The sequence below is a fragment of the Erpetoichthys calabaricus genome, chromosome 4 (assembly GCF_900747795.2).
Source record: "Erpetoichthys calabaricus chromosome 4, fErpCal1.3, whole genome shotgun sequence".
In the NCBI taxonomy this organism is placed as follows: Eukaryota; Metazoa; Chordata; class Cladistia; order Polypteriformes; family Polypteridae; genus Erpetoichthys; species Erpetoichthys calabaricus.
In genome coordinates, this window is record NC_041397.2 from 321136115 (window position 1) to 321154111 (window position 17997).

The window sequence follows — 17997 nt, forward strand, 5'->3', positions numbered from 1 at the left end:
TACTCCAATCATGTGACAGTAATGACCTTTAAACCTAAACCTATAACAATGGCTAGAACATCTTGAGGCCTGTCTATACACAGTAGAGCTCCTCTCTATGCCCATGGGGTGACCAGTCAAGTTGTTCTCCAGTTGAATTCTTCTTGAACCTCTTTCTTCTCCTTCCACACCCACTCTGGCCTCTCTTCCTCCCTACCATGTGACCTCTTTCCACTCATCCTCTCTCCACTCCATGCTGAACTAACAGCTGCCAGTATCATCCAAGTTTCTGGATATCTTAAAAAAAAAAGTTTGACAAATGAATTCTTTAGAGTTTTCCCTGTAAGGATATTCAGTGCCTTTTTAGTTAACTACTTTTCTAATGTTTTGGTTTGAGCAGAGCATGTTAATGAATTTAATTTTGTTTTTAATCTCCGGGTCCATCCATTTTCCTGTTCCACAGTTCTGTGTCTTCTTTAATGGGGTAGCACAGCATTCTACTGTTTAAATGACATTGTTACGCACTGAGGTGCACTTAGCATTAGGTGGCATCACTCTGTGTTGGTTTCAAGTTTCTGTTTGTTTTGAGAGAAGGTCTTGGCCTGCAATATGTGCTGTATTGAAAATTAAAACCATAACCCAAAGCGGTTGAGACTGATGACTTTTGAAGCCAAAGAAACAATAATAATAATAATACATTTTATTTATATTGCACTTTATATTTTAGCCATCCCAAAGTGCTACAGAGTAAAAATAGAAAATAAAAACAGAGGAATCTATAAAATAATTTAACAAAATGTCTTTCTAAAAAGATGAGTTTTTAGGTTTCGCTTAAAGGCCTCAGTCGACTGTGGGGCTCTCAGGTAATCAGGGAGGGCATTCCACAGCCTCGGCGCCACTGATGAAAACGCCCTGTCACCCATGCTGCTGAGCTTAATTCTGGGGACTTGAAGAGTGTTAGTGTGTACAGAGCGGAGGGAGCGTAAGGAGGCATGAGGGGTAAGGAGTTCCTGTAGATAAAGAGGGGCATGTCCATAAATGCACTGATGGGTAAGAAGGGAGACCTTATACTCTATTCTGGATGAAACAGGGAGCCAGTGAAGGGTTTTCAGGATTGGGGTGATGTGATCATGCTTTCGCACCCTCATCAGGATCCTGGCAGCGCTATTCTGAATATACTGGAGTCTCTGGATACTCTTGCCAGGAATCCCAATGAGGAGTGCATTACAATAATCCAGCCTGGAAGAGACAAAGGCATGGACGAGCTTCTCTGCATCTGCCAGGGTGAGTAATGGGCAGAGTTTGGTGATGTTCTTGAGATGGTAAAAAGATGACTTACAGAGATATTTAATGTGGGTGTCAAAAGTAAGTTGGGAGTCCATTCTAACACCCAAATTACTAACAGATGTGGAAAGAGGAATATTTTGGCCAGAGAAAGTAATACTGGTGATGGTAGAAGAGCGGAGATGATGTGATGTACCAACTAAGATGGCTTCTGTTTTGGATCTATTCAACTGAAGAAACTTGAGCCTCATCCATGCCTCTATCTCCTCCAGGCAGGTAGTCAATGTAGATGTTGGCAGAGGAACAGTAGAGGAGGTGGGAGTAGTCCTGAGGTAAAGCTGAGTGTCATCGGCATAGCAATGTCACACAGGCGGAAGCACGAGCGTAGCAGCGAGTGGAAGCACCGAGCAGAAGCACCGAGCAGCGGCGTCTCCCACAGGCACGTAACCCTTCGCAAACACCCGAGCAAGTTCATCGGAAGTAAAGCCGGCAGCTGACCAGAAGAAATAACCGGCAGTGAGAAACTTGAAGCCGACGGTCTCTGAAGCAGAAAGCACTTAAGTAAACTACAGAAAACGGAGAAGATGACATCACCACTAAACATAAGTTCCATCTGCGCTCTGCCCGTTGAGGGCACGTTTATATGTTGTGTGTCCTGCAGCATGTACAGTTCAGGTTTTCCGGCCGACATTGTAGACAGCTTCACCTGCCAAAAGTGTTTAGTTAATTTAGAGTTGGTCGGGAAAATACGCGAATTGGAGGACCGCGTTAGGAATCTGATAGCGATTAGGCAAACCGAAAATTGGATCGACTCGGTTTGTTTAGACAATTCGGCTACTTCTGATTCGGCTTCAGTCTCTCCTGGCCCCACTGTAGTCAGTGCACGGCCAAAGTCAGCAGCACCAATTCAACCACACGGCGAGTGGGTAACAGTAAGGCGGGGTCTAAGAATCCAAAATGTAGTTCCCCGGCACCCAGGTCACCAATTTGGACCCAGAACAGATTCTCAGCACTCCGCAGCGTGCCTGTGGAAACTGAGAATAAGAAAGTCCTCATAATTGGCAATTCCATAGTGCGGAATGTTAGAATTCCAAACTATGTTAAACCAGCAGTTCATGTTAAGTGCCTCGCAGGGGCCAAGATTTCTGGCATAGAGGCCGCATTGGACCGTGTCGCCGACGATGAAGTATCTACCTTATTGCTGCATGTCGGCACTAATGATATTTATTCACAGCAATCTGAGGTATTAAAGAGGAACTTCATCTCTCTTTGCATCAAAGCTAAAAGAAAATGTCGGAATTTAGTTGTATCTGGCCCCTTACCAAGATTATATAGAGGGGATGTGATTTATAACAGATTGCATTGCCTTCACTGCTGGCTAGAAACCTGGTGTGCAAACAAAAGCATAGCGTTTGTGAACAATTGGGATGATTTTTGGGAAAGGCCTGGATTTTTCAGAAGAGATGGTCTTCATCCTAACTGGAGGGAATCTTATGTATTATCCCAAAATATGGCAGCAAAACTGCCTGGTTGACTGATTAGAGCACCATCCAGGCCGCAGTCATGTGATCTTAAATCACAGGCTGTTGTTTATCCCACCTGTTACTTTCCTGAAGCTGTTACCCATAATCCTTGTCATGGGGCATCCAGTAAATTTAGTCTTGATACAAACCTTAAATTAATTGATAACCAAAAAATAAGGTGTATAATTAGACCAAGGGATAAAACCAGACCCTCCACCAGGGGCATCTGTAATAGAAATTTACTACAAATTAAAACAAAAAGTATATCACCACTTCAGAAAGAAGCATACAGTTTTAAATGCTGCTTATTGAACATTCGCTCTCTTGGCACTAAAGTTGTTTTGGTAAATGATATTATATTAAGTACAAAATCTGATCTGTGTCTTCTCACCAAAACCTGGCTTAGTAAATGTGACACTGTCCCCCTAGCTGAGGCGTCACCAGATGGATACTCGTTCCTTCATAAGTCTAGAGATTCAGGTCGAGGAGGGGGCCTTGGAATAATTCATTGTAACAAAATGCAAATCACTTCTAAAAATTTAGGCAACTTTACATCCTTTGAAGCATTCATTTTAAATATTAAAACAGATTCCAACACAATTATAGTGCTAGTCTATAGACCACCAGGGCCGTATTCATTGTTCATGAATGAATTTAGCAACCTTCTATCTGATTTGGCTATAAATTATGATCACGTAGTACTGATGGGGGATTTCAATGTACACATTGATGTGGAAACTGACACTTTTAGCAAATGTTTTACTTATTTGTTAAATTCGGTAGGATTTTGTCAGATTGTCAAAGGTCCAACTCATAATCATAACCACATATTAGATTTAATTATAACTTACAAAGTTGAAATTTAAAACTTAAATATTACTCCATTAAATGAAGTTATTTCCGATCATTACTTAATTACATTTGATTTAGTCCTGCCCTTGCCAACACACTCCCAGATTAAAACAAAGACAGTGCGACATCTAGATTGTAATTCTGCTTCAAAATTTATAGATACTTTGAGTAAGTCAAGTGTAATTGTGTTAAACCATTTAGATCAGTTAACATCAAATGTAAACACGGAAAACAATTGAGATCAGCTAACATCACATTATAATGTGACCTTGAGAGATGCTCTGGACACAGTGGCTCCCCTTAAAACAAAAGTGATCAAAGCACATAGAAACTCTCCCTGGTTTAATGAAAACACTCGAGCTCTTAAATTAGAGTGTCGAAAACTGGAGCGCAGATGGAGAACAACAAAGCTACATGTCTTTCAAATTGCATGGACAGAGAGTGTTAACAAATATAAAAAAGCCCTCTTTAAAGCTCGCTCAGAATATTATTCTACATTAATAGATAGCAATAATAAAAATCCTCGGGCACTGTTTAGAACAGTGGCTAAATTAACAAATGGAAATTCAGATCAACAGTGCAAAATACCAACAGACATTAGCAGTACAGACTTTATGAACTTCTTCAATGAGAAAATTAAAAATATAAGATCCCAGATCTCTGCGTCACAGTACAAACCAAATACTAGCTTAGCAGACCCTGTCTCACATTGCACTCAGCACTTTAGTAATTTTAATCCTGTAACTGAGCAGGAAGTATTAAGTTTAATTTCTAAAATGAAGCCCACTACTTGTTCTCTAGATCCAGTGCCAACAAAACTAGTAAAAAGTGCAATGAATGTTCTTGCAGCGACTATTCTAAACATTATCAGTAGTTCATTATTGCATGGCACAGTACCTGATGCACTAAAAGTGTCAGTCATTAAACTTTACTAAAAAAGTCAGACCTAGACCCACACATACTAAATAATTATAGGCCTATTTCAAATCTACCGTTTCTCTCTAAAATACTAGAAAAAGTAGTCGCCAATTAGCTTCAGTCACACCTTACGCATTGCAATTTGTTTGAGAAATTCCAGTCTGGTTTCTGCACTGGTCACAGTACAGAAATGGCACTAACGCAGATTGTAAATGACATTCTGATATCCTCTGATGAAGGAAAGTCCACTGTAATTATGTTGTTGGATTTAAGTGCAGCATTTGACACCATCGACCATTCTATTTTACTACACAGGCTAAAAAATGATGTTGGGCTTACAGGCAGTGTGCTCGCTTGGTTTAGAAAGATAGATAGATAGAGAGATAGATAGATAGATAGATAGATAGATAGATAGATAGATAGATAGATAGATAGATAGATAGATAGATACTTTATTAATCCCAATGGGAAATTCACATTTAGTTCTTATTTATCAAATTGATTCCAATATGTACAGAAATGTGCTGACAGTAATCCATCATTATACACAGAAGTTCAATGTGGTGTCCCGCAGGGCTCAGTACTGGGACCTTTACTGTTTTCACTGTACATGCTTCCACTGGGATCTCTCATTAGGAAACATAATGTTAATTTTCACTCGTATGCAGATGACACCCAGTTATACCTTTCATTTAAATCAGATGAAGTTTCTCCGATGTTGTCTTTAATTAGTTGTGTTAGCAAATTAAAGGAGTGGATGAATGAGAACTACTTGTCTTTAAATACAGATAAAACAGAGATGTTAATTGTTGGAGGGAATGACGCTGATCATAACAAAATTTTGTCATCATTTAACTCAGTTGGAATCCCAATTAAGTTTACTGAATCAGCCCGCAATCTAGGAGTTATCTTTGACTCTAGCATGTCATTTAAAGCGCATATTACAAAGTTGTCCAAAACATGCTTCTTCCATCTTAAAAATGTTAGGAAATTAAGGCGCTTTCTATATAAACAGGATTCTGAGAAATTAATTCATGCATTTATCACTATTAGGATTGACTACTGCAATGCGGTGTTCACTGGATGTTCAAACTGTTCTTTATACAGGCTCCAGTTAATCCAAAATGCTGCTAAAACAATTATTACAAGAACAAGAAAATACGAACACATAACTCCAGTTCTTAAATCCATACACAGGCTCCCGGTTAAGTTTAGGGCAGATTTCAAAATCCTTCTTTTAACATATAAAGCATTAAATGGCCAAGGTCCGGCTTACTTGTCTGAACGTATCATGACTTACAAACCAGATCGCACATTAAGATCTCAAGATGCTGGTCTGCTTATGGTTCCAAGGATTAATAAAATAACAATGGGAGGTTGAGCTTTTAGTTACAGGGCCCCTAAACTGTGGAATGGTCTGCCTGCTTCTATAAGAGATGCCCCTTCAGTCTCAGCTTTTAAATCCCGGCTGAAGACTCACTACTTCAGTTTTGCATATCCTGACTAGAGCTGCTGATTAACTGTACAGACTGCATCTTTGTTGTTAGCCATTAGCACTAAAACATAAGTAACATGATAGTTAGAATTGGATACTAACCCTCACCAATTTGGTTTTTCTTCTCTCTTCAAGGCTGGGGGGCTGTCAAGAGGCAGGGCCTGTTAAAGCCCATTGCGGCACTTCCTGTGTGATTTTGGGCTATGCAAAAATAAACTGTATTGTGTTGTATATCGTCATCATATGTAAATACGCGCTTTATAAAGTGACGCAGGTTGTGCAATATTATAACTGTATCCCAAGTTTACAGTGAGGTGATTGTACTTATAAGTCCAAACAGTTCTACAAGGAGCACTTGATGCACTGATTTAGTGCATTTATAGTTCTTGGGATGAAACTTTTTCTAAACCGTGAAGTCCGTACAGTAAAGTCTCTGAAACGTTTTGCCGTGGCTGAGTCAACGTCTGCTTCATGCTGTATACCGATAATTCTCTTTCCGATCAGCTGCTGCTGTGATTCCCCACTCAGATACAGTGATATAAATACTCCGAGTGGTGCAGTGAGAGTAATATGGAAAAAGATGATCTGCTGTGGCAACCCTTAACGGGAGCAGCTGAAAGAAGATGAAGATGCAGTGAGAGTAACAACGCTAAAGCTGTTATGGTATTTGGAATACTATGGCTATTCCCTGGACCATTATATTGCTGTAGGTTAATTACAATCAGATACATTACACTAATAAACAACATGCAGTTAGTTTCAGTGTATTTATAAAGACGCGTCAGAAATGTGGATCTAAGAAAGAAAGGGTGACCACACAGGAACAGTAGCACTGCTTTGACATTGGGTGTCGCCAGTCTGCAAAACCGAGCAGAGAAATTGCATACGCCAGGGTATGAGGTACCGTGGAAATGTGCGTGGCTTTATGCCAAGTTTAGGTTTTATACATCGCGATTTGAGCGTTGAAACGTTCGTACGCAACATTTCTGTGCGTACACACCGTTTATACATGAGGCCCTTGCTCTTGTGCTCTTGTGCTATTTGAGGGGTCAGCCCTCCAGGACTATGATACGCCTTTTTAATAAGCTGAAATCAGATGATTCAGACATTAAAATAACTAACCTTAATGGTAAGGGTATCAAGAACAAAGCAAGTGAGTTAGTGAAACTCTTGTCTGCATTTGGTGGTCTATAACCCCCTCCTCACATGAAGCCTTGATCCCTGATGCTGTCCAGTCGAGTCCACACGTCCTCACTAAATTGTGGCTCACCATCTCACTGAAGACGTCTGTTTGATGTAAATGGTGACTCCCCACCTTGTCGCATTCGTCCATCTTTCCTCAATAATTTGTACCTGTCTGTTCTCATCTTTGTTATCTAGCCAGGTTTCTCTTATTGCTCTTATCTCATAATCTCTCAGTATGCCTTTAATGTATCGTTCATCTTATTTCTGCTTATTAAGTGCAGGCTGGTAATTCTGTGTACAAAGTTTTCAAATTTAAGTTGCATTGGCAAATTTGTAAACTTGTCTGTCTTAAAACAGAGCCACATTCTGTTTGACTTTAACCACGGATTACTTTACAGTTTCAAATGTACCTTCAGAGATGTCATATTCTGTAGATTTCTTTCTTTTACTCGTTCATCTGCCTCTCTGATTCTCAATTCATGTCAGTCAAACACCAGCAAAGAGACCTGCAAGCTGCTTGTGTATGAGATTTCTTCTGTTTTTAGTAAGTTAAACATACAACTAAAAAATCAATAAATAAATTAGAAACCTTTCACTTTCTGCACACTTTTTTGGGTTGTACATTTCATTTTAAATGAAGACATTTGGCATTTTTGCCCACCACTCCACACTTAATAACCCGTATTAGCAAAGTGAAAACATGTGACCAGAAAGGCTTGCAAATTGAATGAAAGTCAAAAACTGAAATCTAAAATTCCTACAAGTATTAAGACCCTTAATTCAATACTTTGTGAAGCCCCTTTGGCAGCAATTCCAGTTTTGAGTCTTCTTGGTAAGTTTCCACAAGCTTTGTTCACCTGCATTTGGGCAGTTGATTTCATTTCTCCTGGCAGATCCTCTCAAGCTGCGCTAGACTGGATGGGGAGTGTCTGTAATCTGCCATCTTCAGACCTCTCCACATTTGTCCTATGGAGTTTAGTCTGGGTTTTAGCTGGGCCACTCCAGTGTTGTCTTGGCTGTTTGCTTTGGATCATTGAACCGTCACCCCAGTCAGAGGTTGTGTGCATTTTGTAGCAGGTTTCTTCAAGACCCTCTCTGTATTTGGCTGCATTTATCCTTTCCTCAGTTCTGACCATTCCACCTGTCTCTGCACCCCATAGCATGATGCTGCACCACCATGATTCACCCTAGGCATGGCATTAGGCAGGTGATAAGCACTGACTGGTCTCCCATCTTAGCACAGAACTTCTCAAGTTCTTTTGGAGTGACCATTGGGTTCTTGATGACCTCCTTCACTAAGGCCCAGCTTGACTGATTATTCAGTTTTGCTGGATGACCAACTACTGGTGGCTTCAAACATCTTTAATTTAGAACATTAGAACACTCTAGACAAGAACAGGCAATTCAGCCCAACAAAGCTCGCAAGTTCTTTCCACTTATTTCTTCCAAAAACATCAAGTCGAGTTTTGAAAGTCCCTAAAGTCTTACTGTCTACCACACTACTTGGTAGCTTATTCCAAGTGTCTATCGTTCTTTGTGTAAAGAAAAACTTCCTAATGTTTGTGTGAAATTTCCCCTTCACAAGTTTACAACTGTGTTCCTGTGTTCTTGATGAACTCATTTTAAAATCTCAGTCTCGATCCACTGGACTAATTCCCTTCATAATTTTAAACACTTCAATCATATCTCCTCTTAATCTTCTTTTCCTTAAACTGTAAAGGCTCAGCTCTTTAAATCTTCCCTCGTAACTCATCCCCTGTAGCCCTGAATCAGCCTAGTCGCTCTTCTCTGGACCTTTTCTAGTGCTGCTATGTCCTCTGTTTCTCTATTTTTAAAGACCACTGTGCTCTTGGAACATTCAAAGTTTTAAGTACACCGTTATCTCCTTGTCCTGACTTCTGCCTCACAAGCATTTGATCACAGAGGACTACAAGGAGTTCTGTGGACTTCATGGTTTGTTTTTTGTCCTGACATACAGTGTGAATTGACGACCTTCTACACACAGGTACGTGTTTTCCCTTCTAAATGATGTCCAGTGAACTCAGTTTGTCACAGGTGGACTCCTATCAAGTTCTCGACACATCTCAAGAAGAATTAAAGCAAACACAATGGACCTGAGTTAATCTGGAGTGCCATAGCAAAGGCTCTGAATACTTCAAGGAATAAGAGATTTCAGTTTTTGATGTTTAATAAATGTGCAAACCTTTACTGAAACTGTGTTTTCACTTTGTCATTCTGTGTTGGCAAATTTATCCACTTAAAATGAAATCTACAACATGATAAAATGTGCAGAAAGTGAAGGGGTCTGAAGTCTTTATGAATTCACAATAATGGTTACTCTGTAAGCAGAGAGTGAACTAATATGTCCTCAGAATTACATTACACGTAAACCACCTGACGGCTGTATTATTATCATTGTAAAGAGTGAAGTTTATTAACATGCAGCAGCAAAATGTTGATTGAAATAATAAATTATAAAGGAAGGTGCAGCCCCCTAATTGCTATAAATGCAGGGTGGGTTTAGAATGGGAACTGAAGATTGGAGATGTGGAATTTGCAACAAGGACTGTGCTGTGGTGTTCAGTACCCACGGGGTGTGAAGAAGCCGACTGTAACACAAACAGCAGAGACAGTCAGGTCACAGCTTTTGTCACACTGAGAGAGTCACTTAGCGGTGTCACATTAAGCTGAACATAGTGTCCCGCACGGCTCAGTACTCGGACCTCTACTGGGAACTCTCATTAGAAAACATCACATTCATTTTCACTCGTGTGCAGATGATACTCAGCTGTTCCTTTCTTTTAGACCAAATGACATTTCTTCATTGGTGTCATTCATGAATTGTGACAGTGAGCCACTTGTCTCTGAATGCATAAAAACAGAAATTTATTGGGGAAAATCATAGCTAACTGTCTCGCTAATATGGCCGGCCTGTTGAATGTTTCTGTATGCAGTCCATTGGTTTTGTAGTCTGCCTGTCTCTGCCCTTAAAGGAACGACCCAACATTATATGGAAAATGTCCTGTGTGAGCTGATTGGTGGAAAATCTAAGGATAACTAGGAAGTGGATGGTGGAAATGAGTCAAGTAGTCAGTGAGGAGCTTCATTTACATGAGTCCATAATGAAATCAAAGTGGCCTGAAGATATGAGAGTGCATTGAAGGTGAAGAAGGTGTGAGAGGAGGACATTTTTAATTTCTTTTTAAGAGGTACAGTACGTCTTTGGACACGAATACTAAAGCCTCTCTTAGATTAAAAACTTTTGCTGGGGACTTGTGACATCGGAGTCACTTCCAATTCTGTGATGATGAGGGACTGTGTTTACATTTTCTCGATATTTCTGTTTCTGTTTTTCTTGTGTTTGTTATTGTTGATGTACTTGTAAAGGGGACGGTAAGTGACATTTTGTTGTCACGCAAGGAGATTGAAGTTTGTCCTTCAATGCATTTCTGTCTTATAAGATTATTGTGGTGATTGTGTTGTGATGTTTCTGGGGTGTAGTGCTCAGGGTAATTTAGGGTTTAATGTTCACCTGAGTTTCCAAATCTTTTTCAGTGTAACGTATATCAGCACTGATTGTCGTTTATGTGAATCAGTGATGTTTTTCATTTTACTAAGTGAACCAAGCAGGTGTTACAGACAACCTAGAAGCCCATCAGAAATAAAGCATAGAAAGTTTCTCCCAAGAAAAATCAAATCATAAAATACTTTGTCACTAAGGTGTAAAAGGAGGGCATTTTGAGATCTTCTTCCTCAGCTTGGGAGTCCTCTGTAGTTCTAATCCCAAAGCCTAATGGCACCTATAGGTTTTGTGTAGACTACGGGCATTAAATGCTAAAACACCCCTGGATGTCTATGCCGTGTCTTTGGTACATGATGTTTTAGAATCCATGCTTGGAGCCCTGATTTTTAACTCTTGGTACTTTACAATTGAGATGTTGGCAGGTAGAGATGGATGAGAATAGCAGAGAAAAAACAGCAGTAGTGACATCAGAGGGATTCCTCCATTTCTCTGTGATGCCCTTTAGATTAAAAATGCAGGGGCCACTTTTTAAAGGTTAAAGGAACAGGTTTTGAGGGGATTCATTGGAAAATCCTGTAATGTGTATATTGATGATATCATCATTTTTTATCCAAACCTGCACCAACACTCGTGAGACCTCAACGTGGTTTTCTCCAGCCTAGAATGGACTCATCTTTCTCTTACTATGTTTCCCACAAAAACAGCTTATTTTCCTGGAACATGTGGTGTCTGATGTAGGGGTTCATCTGGACAGAGAGAAGGTGGAGACCATCAAAACTATCCTGAACCTACTGAGCTAAAAAGTTACAGCAGTTTTTGGAAATGACAGAGAGGTTCCACAATTTACTCCTGTTTGGCTGACTTTGTGACCCCTTTGTACCACCTTATCAGACAAGGGGTCCCCTGGCACAGGTCATGTTGATGACAGAAGGCTTTCTAGAAGCTTTCTAGGACCCTGTAATAAAATCCAGCTACACTTACCAAACCAGATCCTCAGCTCTTCTTCGAGGTCCAAACCGATGCAATTGACCTCAGGCTACGGGGGGTCGTGCTAATTCAGTACAAGGATATGCTTCACGATCAGTGGACTCCGGAGATGAATTATTCCAGAATGGAACAGAAGTGTTTAGAGGGAACCATGTTTGATGTCACCACTGACCACTGTGCTCTGACATGAGCTTATATTTGCTCAAAGACATCCTCCCAATTAACCAGGTGGGCTTTAAGAGTACAACAATTTACTTTCCAGGTGCACCATTGAAAGGAAAGTGGAAATGAGGAGTCTGATGCGTTGTCTGGAGTTTGCTGGATGGGCTGCTCTGAGAAGGACTGTTTGGACATTTCTCCTGTGCTTTTTAATGTGTGTTTATTAATTTTATTACTGGATACCGTTTTGTTTTTAAGAACATATTTATTTATTTCATTATTCATTATGGATTTCTCTCTTTGCACCTTTTTCACAATGACATTGTTGTTAATAAACTTAGCACCTATTTGCACGTTTCAACTCTGTGGTGGTCTCCTCACATGCCTTGACCATCCTCAGCCTACTAACTACAAGATGCCCAATCAAAGAATGGACCAGGGCACCACTGCCACCATTTGTGACACCAGAAGCCTTGGCCACCGGCTACTTCCTCTTATCACACAGATTAAATCAATGTCAATAAAAGTAAGCTTTCCTTCAGGATAGAGATGTCCATGTAATTTAAAGAGTTTCTTAAGCCAGCTGAGGTGTTCTTTAAAAGTATGCGCCACCTTTATGGCACAGCCCTCCTCTTCTTCTTCACTGGTGCTGCCCTTTCATTCTCAGACATCATGATGTTTCAGTGTACCTTCAGAATGGCCTGTACCTGCTCTTTCATTCATACAAACACTGTGTTCTTCTATTAAAAGTTGTGTGTCCTTCCCCTCATCTGTAGAGGGGCTTTCTTTTATTCTGTGGCTTAATGGCTATTTTTAGTAGGATATGCCAGTCAAATATGGACAACTGATAAATTAGCCTTAGTCTCCTTACTGGAAACCTAAAGTTATTATGAGCTAATTATGAGACACCAGTTAACTAGCCACTGTCACAGTCTCAGGGATCACTTAACAATTGCAATTCCACTTCAAGCTGGGAGGTGGTGCTGTCATTCTCATGATTTTCCCTTTTCCCATCCTCAGGACAGAAGATTGATGGCACAAAGAGCTGTGATGTCACTTCCACTTCCGCTCATAACCCCGCCTCTTCCTCCCAAAGACTCCATAAGAACTGGCACCACCAAGAAGCCAGCAGTCAGCGAAGTCCCACCTGAAGGACTTTATCAGTGGAATAACGTTGATGCACAGCTTATTGCTCATCTTTCTTTTTTTCAAAGACAGTCCTTACAATATACGGGCATCACCAGGCACCATGTAGGTCAAAGCTAAATGCCTTTCTGGACAAATGTGTTTGAAGTTGTGTTTGTAAAAGAATGAATGTGGTCAGGTGAACTCTTTAATGTAGGGAGGTTATTCCATAGCCTGCTCAGTATAAAGATGAAGTACAAAGAGCGCTGGTTAGTTTGGGGCACAGCAAAGCTCAGTGGACCTTAGGGGGCAGATAGGAGTCTAATGATGGAGGAGGTCACTGATGTGGTCCGGTGTGAGGCTGTGCTGACCACCTAAAATTGGTTGTAATTGAAGTAATCAACGCAGACCTCAGTGTTAAGGTTTCAGTGTACCATGTAATTCATATGTCTCTGTTATAGGCCATTTTGTATAAGAGTCATAAAGGCAGGGCTAACGTTTGTGAAGTGCCATCTGTTAGAATGACAAATGCAATGCATTTTACTGCTAAAAATATTTGTGATGTGCCATCTGTTGGAATGACAGAGACATAGCAACTGGGCAGACACACAGACTCGTATCCTTTTATTAGGGTGGATTAAGGAGTTCTGAACAAACTGGAGCTATGATAACAAATTAGAAAGGGCACCTGAGAGTTGGGAATTCCAGTAGTCGATGCAGGACAGACAAGTGTCTCAGCATGAGAAAAAGAGAAGAATGAGCGGACACGGGATATGTGGCAGAGGTGGAAGTAGGAAGTTATATAATGTGGCTTATGTGGGTGGAATAAGAAAGGAATCCAAGAAAAAGGAGACCAAGATTCCTAGTAGAAGAAGAAGATCTGATGCTGTCATCACCAAAGGAGCTCATGTTCTTAAGTTGAGCTTTAGTGCCAGTTTGCAGAAGTTTAATTTTGTTACAGTTTCATTTTAAAGAGTTCTATTCCAACCAGGTTTTAATTTCACTGAGATAAGTTGTGAGCTGAGAAAGCTCTGATGAAGTTTCACTTTTAACACTGAAACTGATCTGCGTAAAAATGACAACCCAGTCCTTAGCTATGAATAACAAAGCCAATGTGAAGCATGGAGATACAGAAGAGCAGAGGGCCGAGGACAAAGAGGTAAGGGCCACCTAGTGTGATTGGCGCTGAGCTGGACCTGCTGTGGCCCATCAGTCACATGGGACTTAAACCACAGGAGGGCAGGTCTCCATTCTGGGTTGTAGAATGTCACACTTGACAGAATTAAAAGCTGCGCTGAGGTCTAACAGAATTCTTATGCTGTATGTAGATAATAACTTTTGTTTTAAGGTTTGCTTTACATTTTCATATTTCCCAGGGTTCTTGTCTAATTTGCATGTCTATTTTACATCCCAGAATTCAACACTCTGTTCAAACACATTGTGATTCCTGTCAATTTCTTTAGCTGATGATTCAAAAGAAGATCAGATCTAACAGACCCCTTTTTCTAAAGTGGTCTCAAACTCTGCCCACAGCGTCTTATTGGTTTGTCCAGCAGCTCAGCTGTCTCAGTGTCTCCTCCAGGTCCATCTTTAAGGCTGTCACAGTTTCTGCTTCAACTCTATAACTCAATAGTTTATGTGAAGCAGTGGTCCTTGGCTTCAGTCCTAAATGCTCTTCTCCTTAATTTCAAATCCACTGGTATGTAAGAGGTGTATTTTAGACTGAACAAGACTGAACAAGTGCAATGGCAGACAGAGGACAATCTGGAGAGAATTCAGACATAGGCAGACATATGTCAGATGAAGTTTAATGTGACTTACTGTTGAAAGTGACACACATGTGGTGTAAAAATATTACATACTCAAACACAAGTGACTTATAAGGCTCATGGGATGCAGGACTGAATCTGTTTAGATGAACTAGGCAGAGATTAAGAGGAGATGTGATGAACGTGTTTAAAGTGGTGAAGGGACTGAGTTTAGTGGACTAAGCAGCTTTTTCTTTAACATGAGTTGTTCAATTAGAATGCCATTGAAAACCATTGATGGTGAATTTCACTCAAACATGTGGACGTTTGTCTTCACACAGATAACATTATGTGAGTCACTAAGCAGTGTGGTAGATGGCAGCCTTTTGGGACCCTCCAGAAGGTTAAATGACTCAGGCTTGCTGAGCCGTGTTGACCTAAATGGCCTTCATTTGTCTAAACTTGTCTTATGTTCTTATGCTCACAGCTTGTACTTCAGCACATGAACATCTCCCCACTGCCTGCTTCATAAAGCCACCTGTTGGTGTGACTTTACCTCCCAGGCGTGACATCACACTGACCTGCACATCTGCTCAATTGCCAGTCCTTGCTACCTCTCAGGATTCAATGGTGTCATTTGAATTCAGGTCTACTGCCACCCATCTAATCTCCAGGAAGGTGAATGACAACATGTAATGGGAGAGCCCAAAGATCAGTATAAACCAGTAACAGAGAAACATCCCACCTTTGCCTCATCATTGGTGAGGATACGCTTGTTGACCAGGAGCTGCAGGGCCCTGCTGATGTCAAAGTTCATCACATAGGCCAGCTGGGGCTTGTAGTACTCCGTGATCTTGAGGAAATCTTCATGTGAGAATCCATTAATAACTTTAGAAAACTTCAGAGTCAAAGCTGCAGTGAGGAAAGAAAGAAGAAGAGTGATGAAGGAGCTGTGGACATCAGGGGGTCAGAAGTCCCTATGATCACCCACCTGGATTCAAAGAACTCCTATGTGCGAATGTTGTTCTTAGATTTTAGTTCAGCATTCAGCACAATCATTCCCCAGCATCTAATACAAAAACTCAACCATTTGGGACCCAAGACCTCTCTCTGCAACTGGGTGTTGGACTTTCTTACAGGGAGGCCACAAAATGTGCGAGTCGGCAATAACACCTCTAAGACCATCACGTTGAGCACAGAGGTCCCACAAGGGTGTGTGCTCAGCCTGTTGCTCTTCACCCTGCTGACCCACGACTGTGTACCAATCTACAGTTCCTATCACATTGTCAAGTTTGCGGACAATACAACCGCGGTCGGCCTCATCACCAACAATGACGAAGCCAGCTACAGGAACGAGGTGAGCCAACTGGTCCAGTGGTGTAAAGACTACAATCTCTTCCTGAATGTGGGAAAGACGAAAGAGATTGTGGTCGATTTCAGGAGAGGTCATTCACAGCACCCCCCACTGACGATCGATGGTGTAGCTGTGGAAAGGGTGAGTAGCACCAAGTTCCTGGGGACGTACATCTCAGAGGACCTCTCCTGGTCAGATAACACCACATCACTGGCCAAGAAAGCTCAAACCCGCCTCTACTTTCTACGCAAACTGAGGAGAGCACAAGTTCCACCCTCCATCATGTGCTCTTTCTACCGGGGCACAATCGAGAGCATCCTCACTAACTGCATCTCTGTGTGGTATGGAAGCTGCACTGCCTCCTGTAGGAAGTCCCTACAATGCATAGTGGATGTGACCAGTAAGATCATTGGTGCCCCACTGCCCTCCCTCAAGGACATTTTCCACACCCATCTCAGCATTGCTGGTGACTCCTCCCACCCCATTCACTCCCTTTTTAGCCTCCTCCCCTCAGGGAGAAGGTACCGGAGCCTCTGGGCCCGCTCCACAAGACTGTCACACAGCTTCATCCACCAAGCTGTCAGGATGCTGAACTCTGTTCACTACCTTCTCCCCTTGCCCCCTGCCCCTGGACAACAAGAGTCACTATCTACAAGTACCCTACCTCAGCTGGTATTATATAAAGACTCAAAATTACATCTGCTGCTAACTGTCTGTCTTTTTGTACATCTCATAAGCTACTCTATAATGCACCTTCTCATTTTTTACTATAATTGGCTTTTGCACTAATGACTGCAGTATTTCGATTCTCCTGTATGTTCTGCACATACTAGTGAATTGACAATAAAAGGCTATTTGATTTGATTTGATTTAATTTGATCAAGTAAATGTAAATCAATCTCAGCTCCTTCATGGACTCAAATGTTCCATCCATGTTGTTGTAAATGTTGCTGAAGTGGACCCCTCAGCTGAATCAATGAAAACACTTTAGTCTCAAGCTGCCCTGTGGCTCCTCTCACCACTTCTGTTCACACTTGTACCACTATGGCTGACACATCTCCTCCATTGCTTCTAGTTTATCCCAGACAGACAGCTACTACTTGGGCAGGATTTGTATTTGAGTTTATATCCACATTGGAAATGGTAAATAATTCATTTATATTAAAATCTCTTGCTGCAGATCAGGGACTTTCATTACATGACCACCAGGGGCCTCATGTATAACGCTGTGCGTAGAATTTACACTAAAACATGGCGTACGGACAAAAGTAGAAATGAGCGCACACACAAAATACTGTGCCAACTTCCCCGCACTTCTGCTCCATAAATCCCCATCAGTGTGAAATGTAACGAATGTGCACACACCTGCCACCCCACCCCGACTCCATCCAGAATTTTGCATAGTTTAATATACAAATCAATATTAATATCTCTTTATGTTCAGTGTTTGATTAAAAGACAATAGCAAAAGCATGTGAAAAAAAAGAATTTCAGTGAATGCGGCTTAAGCAGTAGTATAAACACCAAAAGAGTGGTGGAGACACTCCAAAGTTCAAGTTCAGAAAGTCGCACAGTGCCTGAAATAAAAAAGAGGTGGTCAGATATCACAGTTGACATGGAAATGCGAGTCGTAGCCTGACATCTGTTTATTCTGTTTGAGACAGTATGGTGCTGCTGTGCCGAGTACATCTTTGGGCGCTAGCTACTCACACACACCTATGTCTTGAAAACCACTGGGTGACCATCTGGCTGTGTGCTGACGGACTGTCCTGAAGTCACAAAATGCAATTGTGGACGCTGTAAGAGATGTGGCCAATGAACTAAGGACTATAATGGCTGTACTATTGAGCACAGATGAAATGAAT

At 41.2% G+C, this 17997-nt stretch overlaps 2 protein-coding genes across 2 annotated transcripts in view; both read right to left on the bottom strand.

The window, feature by feature from the left end:
- Positions 1-17997, bottom strand: part of LOC114643526 (NACHT, LRR and PYD domains-containing protein 3-like) — a 2412635-nt gene that overhangs the window by 1015902 nt on the left and 1378736 nt on the right. The gene's annotated exons all lie outside the window — the stretch shown is intronic.
- The window catches only part of LOC114643532 (butyrophilin-like protein 2), a 678491-nt gene continuing 675958 nt past the window's right edge, over positions 15465-17997 (bottom strand). Inside the window, exon 13 of the mRNA XM_051925839.1 lies at positions 15465-15690. Within this exon, the coding sequence (XP_051781799.1) occupies positions 15491-15690 (200 nt within the window). The 3' untranslated portion in view covers positions 15465-15490. The remainder of the gene's footprint in view (positions 15691-17997) is intronic.